Source organism: Entelurus aequoreus, linkage group LG18 (genome assembly GCF_033978785.1).
Source record: "Entelurus aequoreus isolate RoL-2023_Sb linkage group LG18, RoL_Eaeq_v1.1, whole genome shotgun sequence".
NCBI classification, from domain to species: domain Eukaryota; kingdom Metazoa; phylum Chordata; class Actinopteri; order Syngnathiformes; family Syngnathidae; genus Entelurus; species Entelurus aequoreus.
Genome location: NC_084748.1, coordinates 35,571,495 through 35,589,847, shown reverse-complemented (window position 1 = coordinate 35,589,847; position 18,353 = coordinate 35,571,495). Strand labels below are relative to the sequence as shown.

General features: G+C 36.5%; 1 protein-coding gene across 1 annotated transcript in view; it reads left to right on the top strand.

The window, feature by feature from the left end:
- The first annotated feature begins 1,997 nt into the window (after positions 1 to 1,997).
- Positions 1,998 to 18,353, top strand: part of slc25a4 (solute carrier family 25 member 4) — a 78,901-nt gene continuing 62,545 nt past the window's right edge. The window contains exons 1-2 of the mRNA XM_062026165.1: positions 1,998 to 2,038; positions 3,726 to 3,873. Coding sequence (XP_061882149.1) covers positions 3,811 to 3,873 — 63 coding nt within the window. The 5' untranslated portion in view covers positions 1,998 to 2,038; positions 3,726 to 3,810. The remainder of the gene's footprint in view (positions 2,039 to 3,725; positions 3,874 to 18,353) is intronic.

Below are 18,353 nucleotides of genomic sequence, written 5' to 3'. Positions count from 1 at the left end.
TTAACTTTTATTTCCGCACATGTGCAGTAGACAAAACACATTAGATTTTACGGTAAAAAAAAATTCAGCCCAGTCGCCATAGTTTTGCCATAAAAATAATAGTGTCACCGTCTTTTCCTTTACAGTAATGCACTGTAAAAACAATGGTCGTAGATTTTACAGTAAAAAACTGGCAGCTCAGTTGCCAGAATGTCACCGTAAAAAAAGCAGTAGTACCATTATTCTATTTAGAGTTGTGCACTGTAAAAACAATGACCGGAGATTGAGCGGTAGAAAACTGGCAGCTCGGTCGCCAAAATGTTACTGTAACAATAAAAGTGGTACCGTTTTTCCATTTACAGAGATGTACCGTAAAAAAAAACTATACCATGGATTTTATGTAAAAAAAAAAACTGGCAGCTAGGTTGCCAAAATTTTACTGTAAAAATAACAGTGTTACCATCGTTCCATTTATACACTAATGCACTATAAAAACCACTACCATAGATGTTACATAACAATAAAAAAAACTGGCAGTTAGGTCGCCAGAATTTTACTGTAAAAATAACAGTGGTACTGTTTTTCCATTTACAGTAATTTTATGGCAAAATTATGGCAACTGAGCTGCCTTTTTTTTTTTTACAGTAAAATATACCGTATTTTTTTTACAGCATGTCAGGGGTTAGTACATTATGTCACGATTGGGTCGCATGCTTAAGCCTGGTCGTTCTCCCAGGATGCAGACGGAAGACTCCCATAAATCATTCCATGCAATACGAACATACAGGATCCAAACAAAAGGGATGCGTCCCGATTGCACGGGGAGCTAAGGCGAGACTTAGCACAGGAATCTTGAACTACGAAACAGGAATAACCAAACGTAACTGTTGCATACAGCAAACAAGGAAGCCAGACAGCGTGTGGCGAACAACGTGAATAAGTAGCAGATTCCAGATGTCCCCTGATACAACTAAGAACAAGTTCAAAAGTCATGGACGGGCGGAGGTGGGACTTGTTGGTGGGTCGCCAGGCCCAGTGTCCCTGAATCCACCAGGGACAAGTCAAGTGGCGGCGGAGAGGCGGGCCACATCTGTGGCCGTTGAGAAGGTGGATGCGAGTGGCGCCAGAACCTCAGCAGCCTTTGAGTCCTACGCCCAAGCCCTGGACGTCGCTGCTGTCTGCGCCAAGGGCGTCCATTAATTGGCCACTGAGGGAGCCGCGTTCGGACGCCTGATGGCCGCTTACGCGGCAGGCCAGCTGGGGGTTGCGGAGGCGACGAGGCTGGAGATGAGGGCACTGGAGATGACGACGCGCCCGGATGTGGCCGTTCCCTGGTCGCCCGCCTCGCCAAGTGCAGCAGCGTTCAACGCGTCGCCGCCACCTGACTCTCCCTCGCTGGTTGCGGGGACACTTGGTCTGGCGACCCACCGCCAAGTCCCCCTCCCGCCCTCCCATGACTCTTGATCCTACTTTGTTTTTGTAAACATTTTTTGGACATCTGGGATCTGTCCTTAAGGGGGGACTATGTCATGATCTGTGGTCTAGATCAGATTATTTAATTTATTTTTTAATTTTTTATAAAGAAATACAATCATGTGTGCTTACGGACTGTATCCCTGCAGACTGTATTGATCTATATTGATATATAATGTATATATTGTGTTTTTTTATGTTGATTTAATAAAAAAATAAAAAAATAAAATTTTTTTTTTTTTTTTTTTTTTTAATTTCTTGCGCAGCCCGGTACCAATCGATCTGCCAACCGGTACCGGGCCGCGGCCCGGTGGTTGGGGACCACTGGTCTAGATCATGTTTTGTTTAGTTATGTTCTGTTAGTTTTGGACTCATTTAGTTCCTGTTTGTGCACCTCCCTCAGTTTGTTCTAGTTGCCGTGGTTGCTAATTATGTTCACCTGTCTCTGATTAGTGTTCGGCCGCTCACCTGCTACCCGAGCACTAACCAGAGGCATTATTTAAGCCTGCCATTGCCGGTCAGTCGGCCTGGCGTCATTGTTTCATGCAATGCCTCTGTTGATACTGCTCGTTCCATGCCTTGCCAAGTAAGTTTTTGTTTGTTCATGCTACAGTTAGTAAGTTTTTTTTTTCATCCATAGTTTATGCTAAGTTTTAGTTTAGCTTCGAGTGCGATCAGGCACGTTGTTCTGTCGGCTCGCTTTCTGTTTTGTACTCCTTTGATTTCGTTAGGAATAAGTCATGTTTTCACCTGCGCGCCATGTCCGCAGTAGTCTGTCTGCATTCCTGGGAGAACGACCCCGCAGCAAGCTGCGACCCCCCCCCCCCCCCCCCCCTGTTGACATTGTGCCACGTTACTTAAAATGTAGTGATAACGGCATTGTAATGGACATAAAAGTAATTACCGGATTTTCCGGACTATAAGCCGTTACTTTTTTCCAACGCTTGGAATCCTGCTGCCTATGAAAAGGTGCGGCTAATTTTAGATTTTTTCTTTGCTAACGCCCATAATGTTTTGTATTCAACAAATAGTCTTAATATTACACCGACAGAGACACTAAAAAGGTGTGTTATTGTTTGTGCTATGGCACCATCTTTTGGCCGTGTTCGCTCAGTGCAGGGCAATGTACTTCTTGTTTCGTCCAAATATATATATATATATATATATATATATTCTTCTGCTCGAACGGAATCTTCATTCATCACTCCAAGCAACGTTTGTAAGTTTTACAATATAACTTAAACTATTCAGACTTATGAAACCATCCCATGTGTGATGTCTGTAGGAGTGTTTTCATGCATATTTGTACGTGCTATCGTAATGTAATCAAGCGAGCGTCGTTAGCATTAGCGAGTATGCTAACTAGAGATGTCCGATAATGGCTTTTTTGTCGATATCCGATATTCCGATATCGTCCAACTGTTAATTACTGATACCGATGTCAACCGATACCAATATATACAGTCGTGGAATTAACACATTATTATGCCTAATTTTGTTGTGATGCCCCGTTGGATGCATTAAACAATGTAACAAGATTTTCCAAAATAAATCAACTCAAGTTATGGAAAAAAATGCCATATTTTTTATTGAAGTCACAAAGTGCATTATTTTTTTTAACATGCCTCAAAACAGCAGCTTAGAATTTGGGACATGCTCTCCCTGAGAGAGCATGAGGAGGTTGAGGTGGGCGGGGTTGGGGGGTGCGGGGTGGAGGTGGGGGGGATATCGTGTAGCGGTGGTGTATATTGTAGCGTCCCGGAAAAGTTAGTGCTGCAAGGGGTTCTGGGTATTTGTTCTGTTGTGTTTATGTTGTGTTACGGTGCGGATGTTCTCCCGAAATGTGTTTGTCATTCTTGTTTGGTGTGGATTCACAGTGTGGCGCATATTTGTAACAGTGTTAAAGTTGTTTATACGTTCACCCTCAGTGTGACCTGTATGGCTGTTGACCAAGTATGCATGCATTCACTTGTGTGTGTGAAAAGCCGTAGATATTATGTGATTAAAGGCAGTGCCTTTAAGGTTTATTGGCGCTCTATACTTCTCCCTACGACCGTGTACACAGCGGCGTTTTAAAAAGTCATACATTTTACTTTTTGATACCGATAATTTTGAAACCGATACCGATAATTTCCGATTTTACATTTTAAAGCATTTATTGGCCGATAATATCGGCAGTCCGATATTATCGGACATCTCTAATGCTAACACCTTTACAAGTGTCTGTGTTAGTATTATTAACTTACAGTGGCATTCTTTTTGTATTGTTTCAGTTTCGTAAATTCCCCAAAACGTCACCGTGGAGTTACTGAGTCTGTTTAGCTGATTGGAGAGCGAGCTTCCGCAGCGAGTGGGTCCATGACGATGACTTCGGTTTTGCTTGATCTGCCGTGTGACAGTCACCATTTGGAAACATTTAAGGTATGTAAATGAACATTTACAAAATATTTACTACCGGTGTATATTTGCAGCTTGTGGTCCGGTGCTGCTAATATATATAAATATATGTATTTATTCCAAAATTTGGTGGGTGTGACTTAAATACCACTGCGCTCTATAGCCCGGAAATTACAGTAATTAGATTACTTGTTACTAGTAAAAGTTACGCCATTATTATGTTACGCCGTTTTTTCTAACCCTGCTGAACAAGGCGCGCTGTGGTTTTCCTGCCACAACTCTCGCCTCTTTTCACGCATCTTTTTCGTCAGACTCCATGGGGATTACTTCAGAGAGGAAAAAACGTCTGGTCTAGATTTTATATATATATGGCTTTAGTGACACTAGTCCTGGAACTTTTATATGTGTTCTGACTGTAAATGCTATTTTTTTCATCTTATTTTTGTGTGTGGAACTAACACAATGCACAACCATCTCTATTCCTTATCAATGTTCTTATGTTCTGTAATATAATCTGTAATATATGCATGTTAATTTCGGACATGTTCACCTGCCACACATGTAAAGTGAATGGTAACTATAGTATTGGGCAAATGACGCCTCAGGGAGTGTGTGGCAAACTCACTGGCTGTATTGACACAGGACTGTGTGGCTGTTTCATAATGGCGACATCTGCTGGATGGACAGCACGAGCTGTCACTGGTGGGCCGAAAGAAGCACTTCCTGATTAACACAGTTAGATCTTTCACAGTCAAATGACACAGCAACTCAGTTTTTTTTTCTTAAAGTGACACACACATTGAGGCATCAAGGCTCACAGAATCACTGCTTGTGCTTCATAATGCATCGATGCTTCAGTAATCACTAGTTACATTAAAGCTATACTTGTAAACCATAAAAAAACAAAAACTATCAAATCTGTGGTGGTTGTTTTTACAGTGTATTACTGTAAATCGAAAAATGGTGCCACTGTTATTTTTATCGTAAAATTCTGGCAACTCAGCTTTTTTTTTTTACCGTAAAAAAATATGTGCATTTTATTTTACACTGCGTTACTCTAAATGGAAAAACGATACCACTTTTATTTTTGCGGTAAATTTCTGGCGACTTAGTTGTTGCTTTTACAGTCCATTATTGTAAATTACTGATGTGCAATACCCGTGATTTTCTTTCCAATCTGATACCAAATAAAATTCAGGCTGGTATCGGCAATCCCCAACCGATACCAACACGAACGTGATATAACGTGTCTGCTAAAATTTTTAAAGTTGTGTATTTTTGAAAAATAACATTTGTATCTACAAAAACAACAGTAAAAATGTAAGAAAAAAAGAGCAAACATTGGAATGCAAAAAATTAAAAAAAAGCTGAAATGTTTGAAATAATAATTAACAACAATATATTTAGTCACCTATAACACAACGTTTTGTCTTTAAATATATATAATATCTGTTTTTATCTTCTTCTTTTTTTTTTTATATATCAAAATGGCCCCCCAAAATGGCCTTTTCAGTATGCAGCTCTTGGTGGAAAACGTTTAGACACCCCTGATCTAAAATATTAGAAGCTCTCAAAATAAAAGCAAAATATACTTCAAATATTAAGAGAGTTTGGTTAATTTAATAAAAAGTAAAATGTTACTAACTAATTGATTAACGTGAAAAATGACAACACCCATAATAAACACTGTTAAATGTGTAAGTGAACATTGTACAGGCAGAAGTTTTGACACACTTGGTTATACAGTTAAACAATTGTTTTCATATTATTTTTATTTTATTCTTACAGATAGAAAAACAAGTGTAAAAATTTAAGAAAAAAGAGCAAAAAAAATAACTGAAATTTTCCAATTAATAATTAATAATATGACATAAGTTGACACAATATCTGTTTTTAGCATTTTTCTATATAATAAAAGATATCAAAATGACCACTTTGACTATTTAGTATGCGGCCCTTGGTGGAAAAAGTTTGGACACCCCTGAACTAAAGTTTCAAAATTATCGATATTTGGATTGAAGGATCGATATTAGAGCATAAAGATCTGGTATCAATATTTCAGTATCGATCTGCACGTTATTACTGTAAATAAAAAACGGTGCCACTGTTTAATTTAGGGTACAATCCTGGCGACTTAACAGTGTTTTACTGTAAATGTGGTACCACTCTTACTTTTACTGTAAAATTATGGTAATTAAGCTGCCCATTTTTTTCAAAGTTTTTTTGAAAGTGCATTACTGTCAATGGAAAAATGGTACCGCTTTTTTTATGGTACAATTATGAAATTTTATAACATAAAATCTTTGGTCGTTGTGTTTACAGTGGAGTACTGTAAATGTGGTATCACTGTTATTTTTACGATAATATTCTGCAAATTAAGCTGCCCGTATTTTGGGGTAAGTTTTTTTTGAAAGTGCATAACTGTAAATAGAAAAATGGTACCACTTTTATTTTTACAGTAACATTCTAGCAAGAAAGCTGCCAGTTATTTCCACCCTAAAATATATGTTTTTGTTTGTTCATTTATTTTTTACAGTAAAATTTATGGCTGTTGTTTTTACAGTGGAGTACTGTAAATGTGGCATCACTGTTATTCTTATGGTGAAATTCTGGTAACTAAGGTGCCAGGTGTTTTTTAACTGCAAAATCTATTTTTTATTTTTTTATAGTGCTTTACTATGATTAGAAAAATGGTACTACTGTTATTTTTAGAGTACAATCCTGACTAAGCTGCAAGTTTTTCTATAAAATATAAGGTGGTTGATTTTTTACAGTGGAGTACTGTAAAAATGCTATTTTTACAGTAAAATTCAGCTGTTTTTTTAAAAAAGTTTTTTTGAAAATGCATTACTATAAATGGAAAAATGGTACCTCTTTATTTTTACATTAAAATTTTTACAGTGCATTACTATGAATAGAAAATCAGTACAACTTTTTTTTAGGGTACAATTATGACATTTCTTTTACCGTAAAATCTACGGTTGTTGTTTTTACAGTGGAGTACTGTAAATGTGGTGCTATTGTTATTTTTATGGTAAAATTCTGGTAATTAAGGTGCCAGTTTTCTTTTTTTTTAATCACTAAAAAGCTAGTTTTTTATTTATATATTTTTTTTTTTACAGTGCAGTAAAATGGATAGCAAAATGGTAACACTGTTCTTTTTACAGTCAAATTCTGGTAACTTTTTTTTTTTACCGCAAAATCTACAGGTGTTTTTTGAAAGTGCATTAATGTAAATGGCAGTACGTTACCTCTGATATTTTTATGGTACAGTTCTGGCAACTAAGCTACCTTTTTTTTAATTTTTATATTTTACCATAAATCTACGGTCATTGTTTTTATAGTGCAATACTGTAAATGTGGTACCACTGTTGCTTTTAAAGGGGACCTATTATGCAAAACCAACTTTTTCTTTTTTCTACCTAATGGTGCCTCTTTTTGTGTATTTGTGATCTGCATAAGTCGTGAACATTTGATATCAAACTATGGAGGCATGGGTGACATATTTATAAAACAATCTTGCCTTCCGTCATACTTCTGGGAAATGAGCCGATTGGAATTTGCTTAAATTTGTGACGTTTTCTCCAATTGGTGATGTCAGTGGATATCTCCATCTATGGTAGAGGTTTACCCAAAGAGCTTTGTGCGAGTTCACCATTGTAATCTGCGCTCTAGTCAATAAGCTCCTTCTTCTTCTTTTACCTCCTTCTTTTTCTCTATCCTCTTGTTGTGGGGCAGACTGGCTCGCACATGCATACTGCGCTGTCGTCATTTATAATACAAAGTACCGTATAGTTCGAACTTATATCTCTAAGTAGACCCGCTATGGAAGTTCTTGAAAACTACAACATGGCTGACGGGGAGAAGACGCTGTCAAAGTGGAGGCACGTAAAAAACTCCGCCCACCAAACTGCGCATCCTGAAGAAACGGTCAAAAAGTGGCTTGAAGGCAGTCTGTAAAACATAATCTATGTAACATTTTGACCAAAGAACCACCATTACATGTTATGTAGACCACAAGGAAGTGTTTTAATGTAGAATACAGTTATAATATGACCCCCGTAAGGTAAAATGATGGCGAGTATATGCTGACATTTTATAATATATATATATATATATATATAAAATATAATAAAATATATAATCATTGTTTTTACAGTGCATTACTGTAGATCAGGGGTGTCCAAACTACGGCCCTCGGACCAAGTGCAGCCCACTGGCGTTTTCAATTTGTCCCAGTGCGGTGCTTTCAAATAATATACAAATAGTCCGCGACCTGATAACTTTAATTTTGTCACCATCTGGCGGCCAACGAAGTCAGTTGTCATAAATTGTACATCACACTTGCCCCCAGTGCCGCTCCCACGGGTGAATGAATGATGGGTGGTGGTCGGAGGGGCCGTAGGCGCAAACTGGCAGCCAAGCTTCCGTACAAATGTAGCTTACCACCACCAGGTGTGAATGTGGAGTGAACAAATGATGAGTTCTCACTTCTCTGTGAAGCGCTTTGAGTGTCTAGAAAAGCGCCATATAAATCTAATCCATTATTATTATTATTATCCTTATCAATATGACAAAACACACAGCATTGACTTATATGACCCAATCCATACAACCTTCCCTAGTCATGGTGCAGGGAAAAAAAAAACATTCAACCCCAAATAACACATCCTGCTCATTGAACTTTGTGGGTATTATAAAAAACGTTCAATCAGCTTAAAAGAATCCCAAAGTACACCCATTTAAATCAATTACAAGGGATGATTGGAAATTGCAAAACACTTATTCATGTTTGGCGCATTTTGGCTGCTTGATATGTATGATTGATTAAAAAACTTTAAGGAGGTCGTCACGGAAGTAAACAAAGTAGGAATCTGTCATGATCTGTGGTGTAGATCATGTTTTGTTTAGTTATGTTCTGTTACTTTTGGACTCCATAGTTCCTGTTTTTGTGCACCCTTGTTTGTTTTAGTTTCCATGACGACTGATTAGTTTCACCTGTCTCATGTGTTTGACTCAGGCACCTGCTTTAATCAGAGACTATTATTTAAGCCTGTTTTGCCAGTTAGTCGTCCTGGCGACATTACTCTGTGATGATAGTTTCATGCTTGATGTTCATTTCATGCTCTGTACATGTACTTTTCATGCTCTGCTCATGCCATAGTTCATGCTGCTATTTTCATGCCACAGTAAGTGTTGTTTGTTTTATGTTCATAGTTTACGTTAAAGTGTTAGTTTTGTTCCCTGCGCCAAGTTTGTGCCTTCGCCTTGTGAGCGCTTTTTGTTTGTACCCCTTTTGAGTCAAGATGAAATCATGTTTTTACCTTCAAGCCTTGTCCGGTCTAGTCCGTTTGCATCCCGGGAGAACAAATCTCGCAGCAAGCTGCGTAAAAATCCACGTCGTGACAGAGTCGAATTTTCACATAATGTATAATGTATAATGTATAATGTATATATACAGTACAGTGCAGGCCAAAAGTTTGGACGCACCTTCTCATTCAATGCATTTTCTTTATTTTCATGACTCTTTACATTGTAGATTATGAATGAACACATGTGGAGTTATGTACTAGAACAAAAAAAGGTGAAATAACTGAAAACATGTTTTATATTCTAGTTTCTTCAAAATAGCCACCCTTTGCTCTGATTACTGTTTTCACACTCTTGGCATTCTCTTGATGAGCTTCAAGAGGTAGTCACCTGAAATGGTTTTCCCTTCACAGGTGTCATAGTTTTGATGCCTTCAGTGACAATCTACAATGTAAATAGTCATGAAAATAAAGAAAACGCATTGAAATGAAAAAATACACTCTATACATTGCTAATGTGGTAAATGACTATTCTAGCTGCAAATGTCTGGTTTTTGGTGCAATATCTACATAGGTGTATAGAGGCCCATTTCCAGCAACTATCACTCCAGTGTTCTAATGGTAGGTACAATGTGTTTGCTCATTGGCTCAGAAGGCTAATTGATGATTAGAAAACCCTTGTGCAATCATGTTCACACATCTGAAAACAGTTTAGCTCGTTACAGAAGCTACAAAACTGACCTTCCTTTGAGCAGATTGAGTTTCTGGAGCATCACATTTGTGGGGTCAATTAAACGCTCAAAATGGCCAGAAAAAGAGAACTTTCATCTGAAACTCGACAGTCTATTCTTGTTCTTAGAAATGAAGGCTATTCCACAAAATTGTTTGGGTGACCCCAAACTTTTGAACGGTAGTTTATATACAGTATATATATGTGCATATAGTTACTTTGCATGCTATTCGCTTTCGCCCCTGTCCAAATTTTTAAAGCCCAAAGTAGCGCCCAGTCAAAAAGCTGTAGATGGAAAAACCGTACCACTTTTATTGTTTCGGTCAAATTCTGGCGACTGAGCTGCCTTTTTTTTCTTTACTGTAAAATCTACTGACTTTTCATTTTTACAGTGTAGTTAAAATAGGTTGTTGGATTTCAAGTTTTGGTTCTTGCGATTGGTAGAAGCTGGCGTGTGACTAAAATGTGTTCACTTCCTCCTGGGCTCCTCTAACTAAGTTGTATGGTGTTTAAATGTTAAGAAGGAGCTTAAACAGAAGAGCGGCCCACAGGGTGCCTCATTGTGACCCGGCTGAAAGGAGAACAATCAAGCTTCATCCTTGAGCGAGTGCGAAGGAAAATCATCACCACCGTGAAATCCATGTTTCTCCTTGAGTGCTAGAAAATATTTCATCTTTGTTGCACTTTTTAAAACAAGAGTCCGTCCTCGCAGCATTTTCAGACGTGAGGGATATTACCGAAGGTCGGTCTTGTTGTTTTGTGGACACAAGCATGGTTTCAGGGTTGATGTCTCACGGATAGATGCATGTGGATAAGCCGCTATTATTCGCCCGGATGCTCGGATAAAGACACATTAAGCATTAAGTTGGCCCCCTATAGCCGAAAGACGGGAAAATGAAGGACAACGACCGGCCCTGCAGACGAATCCTGACTCCGAGCACAAAGTTGAGCGGGGTCTTGTGTTCAATCGGATGAAAAAGCTTTGGCCACATTGCATGAATAATAATAAAGTGATAGAAAAAGGAGCGGCCATTTATTGTCATGTAAAGCGCACGGGTTGAGCGGGAGAATGTTTGTCCTGCGTATCAATATCACGCCTTGAACACTGACAATCAGGCTTTTGGAGGAGCACAACTTGGACTTTTTCTGCCAGGCGCCGCAACCGTTCATGGAACGCCAAGCGGGGTGAGACGAGTTCAAGTGCATGAATGTGAATCAGTCCATGACTTCGCTCTGCATTTAGTGTCCAAACTATCAGTTCTAACACAACAATGTGGTTTTTAAAAACCTTGTCAATTTTAGTCAATCAACCAACTTAACATTTTCCATCACTCTATTCCGGTTTTATGTTTTTTTTTTTTACATTTTTAAACCAAAACAAAAGTATCATTGGGCTAGATTAACTTGGATTTTTTCACTTCACAATAGCAATATTGCAGCCTTGACTATTGGCCGATACAGATATCGATCAAATATCAGCATGGATGATACATGCTTGCTATTTACTTTGTAGTGTGGAATGTTAGAGAAGGCTTGAACAAGTGATATGTTGTTGCCAGTCTTGTCTTTTCTTGAGCCCTTACAAAGTGTTTTTACTGTAAGTATTGTATTTACACATTGGAAGAAATCATGAAAACGAAAAATAACTGAGTTGAAAAGGTCAGACAGTATGCATAATGGTATTACATTTGACAACATCAATCAATTATTCATATTGCAAAGTTGTATTTGAGTCTTCGCTCTGCATTTAGTGTCCAAACTATCGGTTCTAATACAACAATGTGGTTTTTAAAAAACGTTATCCAGCTTAACATTATCCTTCACTCTATCCCGCTTTTATGTTCTTTTTTTACATTTTTAAACCAAAACAAACGTATCATTGGGCTAAATTAATTTAGATTTTTTTTCATTTCACAATAGCGATATTGCAGGATTGACTAATGGCCGACACCGATATTGATCCAATATCAGCATTGATTATACATTTGTAGTGTGGAATGTTAGAGAAGGCTTGATCAAGTGATATGTTGTTGCCAGTCTTGTCTTTTCTTGAGCCCTTACAAAGTGTTTGAACTGTAAGTATTGTATTTAAACATTGGAAAAAATCATGTAAACGAAAAATAACTGAGTTCAAAAGGTCAGACAGTATGCATAATGGTATTACATTTGACAACATCAATCAATTATTCATATTGCAAAGTTGTATTTGAGTCTTCGCTCTGCATTTAGTGTCCAAACTATCAGTTCTAACACAACAATGTGTTTTTTAAAAACCTTGTCAATTTTAGTCAATCATCCAACTTAACATTTTCCTTCACTCTATTCCGGTTTTATGTTTTGTTTTTTTTACATTTTTAAACCAAAAAAACCGCATCATTGAGCTAGATTAAGTTGGATTTTTTCACTTCACAATAGCAATATTGCAGCCTTGACTATTGGCCTACGCCGATATCGATCCAATATCAGCATGGATGATACATGCTTGTTATTTACTTTGTAGTGTGGAATGATAGAGAAGGCTTGACCAAGTGATATGTTGTTGCCAGGCTCATCTTTTCTGGAGCCCTTACAAAGTGTTTGTACTGTAAGTATTGTATTTATTACACACCAGCTGTTTGATCTAATTCTCATTGGGATATTAATGAGATGACCCCCTATAAAATAAAACGTCTAACAAAAACTGCCATAATAAAATAAAAATAAATCATAAATATTCTGTAAAAAATTGGCAAAAGTCATGAAAACAAGAAAGAACTGGGTTCAGAAGTTTTGACAGTATGGTTAATGGCATTAAATTTGACAACATCAATAAATTAATCATATTGCAAAATTGTGTTTGAGTAGAGGACAACTTTACATTGAGTTTTAAATGTTGCATGTGGGATAAAAACAAAGTAGAAGAAATGCTGCATTTACTTTTATTTTAACACCATTTTTTAAATAAATAAAAAAATAAAACAGAATTAAATTGAAAACATATTTTAAATAAGTAAATAACAACATGCCATAATTTACAGTATATAATTTTGTATCCTATTAATCGATTTCATAAAATATTCCTCTTTTGCTTTTAGTTAAGATTTCAACCAGTACTTAAATATTTTTGTACCAAATCCGATCTAATTCTCATTGAGAGTCTAATGTGATGACCTCTGTTAAATTTATATGTCAAACAAAAACCGACACAATCAACTCGAACAATTCGTTAGAATTCTGTAAACATTGGAAAGAATCCAAAAAACAAAAATAACTGAGTTCAAAAGGTCAGACAGTATGCCTAATGGTATTACATTTGTCAACATCAATCAATTATTCTCAACTCTCAATTTACCGGTCGATCTACGTTCCCATCCTCACCTATGGTCATGAGCTTTGGGTTATGACCGAAAGGACAAGATCACGGGTACAAGCGGCCGAAATGAGTTTCCTCCGCCGGGTGGCGGGGCTCTCTCTTAGAGATAGGGTGAGAAGCTCTGCCATCCGGGGAGAGCTCAAAGTAAAGCCGCTGCTCCTCCACATCGAGAGGAGCCAGATGAGGTGGTTTGGGCAGGATGCCACCCGAACGCCGCCCTAGGGAGATGTTTAGGGCACGTCCGACCGGTAAGAGGCCGCGGGGAAGACCCAGGACACGTTGGGAAGACTATGTCTCCCAGCTGGCCTGGGAACGCCTCGGGATCCCCCGGGAAGACCTGGACGAAGTGGCTGGGGAGAGGGAAGTCTGGGTTTCCCTGCTTAGGCTGCTGCCCCCGCGACTCGACCTCGGATAAGCGGAAGAAGATGGATGGATGGATGGATGTATGGATGGATGGATGGCTCTGCATTTAGTGTCCAAACTATCGGTTCTAATACAACCATGTGATTTAAAAAAAAAAAACATTGTCCATTTTAGTCAGTCATCCAATTTAACATTTTCCTTCACTCTATCCCGGTTTTATGTTATTTTTTTTTACATTTTTAAACCAAAACAAACGTATCATTGGGCTAAATTAAGTCAGATTTTTTCACTTCACAATAGCGATATTGCAGCCTTGACTATTGGCCGATACCGATATCGATTCAATATCAGCATGGATGATACCTTCTTGTTATTTACTTTGTAGTGTGGAATGTTAGAGAAGGCTTGATCAAGGGTATTTTGTACTGTTTAGTTGTTAAATCTTGTTGTCTCATTTGCAAGTACGCATTCACTTTTGACTTTCAGGAAGTAGTCTTTGCCATTAAGCTGAATGTGCCGGTCTCGTCTTTTCTTGAGCCCTATAAAGTGTTTGTCCTGTAAATATTGTATTTATTACACACCAGCTGTTTGATTTTGACGTGCATCTTAGTTTTAGTTTTCTTCTCGATATCATGAAATGTTACGCTTATGCAATTAATTCAGATTACAACCTGTACTTATTTTTTTGTACCAACTACTATCTAAATCTCAATGAGAATCTAATGTGATGACCTCCTTTAAAATAAAATGTCAAACAAAAACTACCATAATAAAAAAATAAAAATCATTTAAATTCTGTAAAAATTGGCAAAAGTGATGAAAACAAGAAAGAACTGGGTTCAGAAGTTTTGAGGGTATAATTAATGGTATGAAATTTGACAACATCAATAAATTATTCATATTTCAAAATTGTGTTTGAGTAGAGAGCGCCTTAAATTTTTATTTTAGATATAACGTGGAATAAAAACACACTATATGAAATGCTTCATTTATTTTTTATTTTAACACCATTTAAGAAAATTTTTTTTTTTACCACCTTTTTTTAATTTAAAAAAATATTTAAAAAAATAACCATTGTCATAATTTATAGTATATCATTTTCTATCAAATTAATCTATTTCATAAAATGTACCGCTTTTGCTTTTAATTAGGATTTCAACCAGCACTATATCATTTTTCCTACCAAATCCAATCAAATTCTCATTGAAAACTTATGTAGTGACCACTGTTAAATTCAAATGTGAAACAAAACCTGACATAATCAAATCAAATCAAATCAAATAAATCATTACAATTCTGTAAAAATCGGCAAAAGTAACAAAAAACTGAAATAATTAGGTTCAGAGAGAATGCCTAATAGTATTAAATTTGACAAGATCTATACATTTTTCATATTGCACCATTAAATTATGGCATTCATATTTACCACCATTTTTAAAGTAAAAAAAAAAACCTTTGGTTTATTAAATACTTTTTTATTTGAACTATCAATATCATAAAATGTTCCACTTTTGCAAATAATTACGATTTTAACCAGTACTGTATTGTTTTTGTTTGTACCAAAACCTATCAAATTCTTATTGAAAGTCTAATGTGATGACCGCGGTTGAATTCAAATGTCAAACAAAAACTGCCAAGATCAAATCAAATAAATTATTACAATTCTGTAAAGTTGGCAAAAGTCATGAAAACAAGAAAGAACTGGGTTCAGAAGTTCAGACAGTATGCCTAAAGACATTACATTTTACGACATTAATAAATTAAAACAATTTTATATTAATAAATAAAACACAGAAATAAATCGAAAACATATTTTAGAAAATAAAATAATTTTTACCACCTTTAAAAAAAAGAAGAAAATAACAACATACCATAATTTACAGTATATAATTTTTTATCCAATTAATCGATTTAATAAAATGTTCCTCTTTTGCTTTTAGTTAAAATTTCAACCAGTACTTAAATATTTTTGTACCAAATCCAATTAAATTCTCATTGAGAGTCTAATGTGATGACCTCTGTTAAATTTAAATGGTAAACAAAAACCAACACAATCAAATCGAACAATTCGTTGGAATTATGTAAACATTGCAAAAAGTAATGAAAACAAAAAATAACTGGGTTCAGAAGTTCACAGTGTATTCTTAATGATATTAAATTTGACGACATCAATAAATAATTCATATTGTAAAGTTGTGTTTGAGTAGACAACACCTTTAAATTGAGTTTTAAATGTCACATGTGGGATAAAAACCCACTACAAGAAATGCTGCATTTATTTTTATTTTGCCAACATTTTTTAAGTAAAAAAAAAACCCCTGAAAACAAATTAGAAACATTTTAAAATATATATTTAAAAATAACCAAATGCCATAATTTACAGTTTGGTTTATTATATAAGTTAAATTAAAATAATCGATTTCATAAAATGTTCCACTTTTGCAATTCATTGAGATTTCAACCAGTACTGTATTGTTTTTGTACCAAATCAGATCACATTCTAGTTGAGAGTCTAACTTCTGTTAGATTCAAATCTCAAACAAAAACTGCATTAATTAGATTAAATAAATCATTAAAATTCTTGAAAAATTGGCAAAAGTCACAAAAGCAGGAAACAACTGGGTTCAGAAGTTCCGAGCGTATATGGGACTGTTCAAAAATCTTAATTATAAAGTTTGAGTAATCGATCATTTTGCAAGTTTGAACAGTGTGTGTGTGTGTGTTCTTATATTTCTACCCTTTTTGAGACATCGACAAGGAAAAGTACCTTCTATATGAGGACCGGTGAACAAGTTAGAACCGAAATCATGGTCCCAATACGGAAAACCATTGCATTTAATAGAGAATGTCTCACTTGCACCCCTGGTGGTGAAATCTGTCAAAATTAGGGTGGTCCCAAAAAGGAGGGATTTTTCAAATTGACTGTGCATCAGTTTTTAAAGTGCTCCCCCTCTGGTCAACATATGAAATAACAAGTGTGTGTAAAAATTTGAAGTGCTCGCCCTCTGGCCAACATATGAAATAACAAGTGTGTGTACGAAATTGAAATGTGCCCCCTTTGGCCAAAATTAATAAAAAAATAATACAAATAAGATATGTATATAGAGACATAATTTAATAACTTTAAGTAAATAATGAAAATTTAAAAACAATTACAAACAAAAAATTAGAGATGTCCGATAATGGCTTTTTGCCGATATCCGATATTCCGATATTGTCCAACTCTTTATTTACCGATACCGATATCAACCGATACCGATATCAACCGATACCGATATATACAGTCGTGGAATTAACATATTATTATGCATAATTTGGACAACCAGGTATGGTGAAGATAAGGTCCTTTTTGAAAAAAATAATACAATAAAATAAGATAGATAAATTAAAAACATTTTCTTGAATAAAATAGAAAGTAAAACAATATAAAAACAGTTACATAGAAACTAGTAATTAATGAAAATGAGTAAAATTAACTGTTAAATGTTAGTACTATTAGTGGACCAGCAGCACGCACAATCATGTGTGCTTACGGACTGTATCCCTTGCAGACTGTATTGATATATATTAATATATAATGTAGGAACCAGAATATTAAAGGCCTACTGAAATGATTTTTTTAAATTTAAACGGGGATAGCAGATCCATTCTATGTGTCATACTTGATCATTTCGCGATATTGCCATATTTTTGCTGAAAGGATTTAGTAGAGAACAACGACGATAAAGTTTGCAACTTTTGGTCGCTGATAAAAAAAAAGCCTTGCCTATACAGGAAGTAGCGTGACGTCACAGGAGGAAGGGCTGCTCACATTTTCCCATTGTTTACACTAGCAGAGAGAGAGATTCGGACCGAGAAAGCGACGATTACCCCATTAATTTGAGCGAGGATGAAAGATTCGTGGATGAGGAACGTGAGAGTGAAGGATTAGAGGGCAGTGCAGGACGTATCTTTTTTCGCTCTGACCGTAACTTAGGTACAAGGGTTCATTGGATTCCACACTTTCTCCTTTTTCTATTGTGGATCACAGATTTGTATTTTAAACCACCTCGGTACTATATCCTTTTGAAAATGAGAGTCGAGAACACGAAATGGACATTCACAGTGACTTTTATCTCCATGGCAACACATCGGCGAAACACTTTAGCTACGGAGCTAACGTAATAGCATCGGGCTCAAATGCAGATAGAAACAAAAGAAATAAACCCCTCACTGGAAGGATAGACAGAAAATCAACAATACTATTAAACCCTGGACATGTAAATACACGGTTAATGGTTTCCAGCTTGGCGAAGCTTAACAATGCTGTTGCTAATGACGCCATTGAAGCTAATTTAGCAACGGGACCTCACAGAGCTATGATAAAAACATTAGCGCTCCACCTATGCCAGCCAGCCCTCATCTGCTCATCAACACCCGTGCTCACCTGCGTTCCAGCGATCGACGGAAGGACGAAGGACTTCACCCGATCATCCGTGCGGTCGGCGGCTAGCGTTGGCTAGCGCGTCTGCTATCCAAGTCAAAGTCCTCCTGGTTGTGTTGCTACAGCCAGCCGCTAATACACCGATCCCACCTACAACTTTCTTCTTTGCAGTCTTCATTGTTCATTAAACAAATTGCAAAAGATTCACCAACACAGATGTCCAGAATACTTGGGAATTTTGAGATGAAAACAGAGCTTTTTTGTATTAGATTCAATGGTGTCCGAATACTTCCGTTTAACTAGTGACGGCACGCGCATACGTCATCA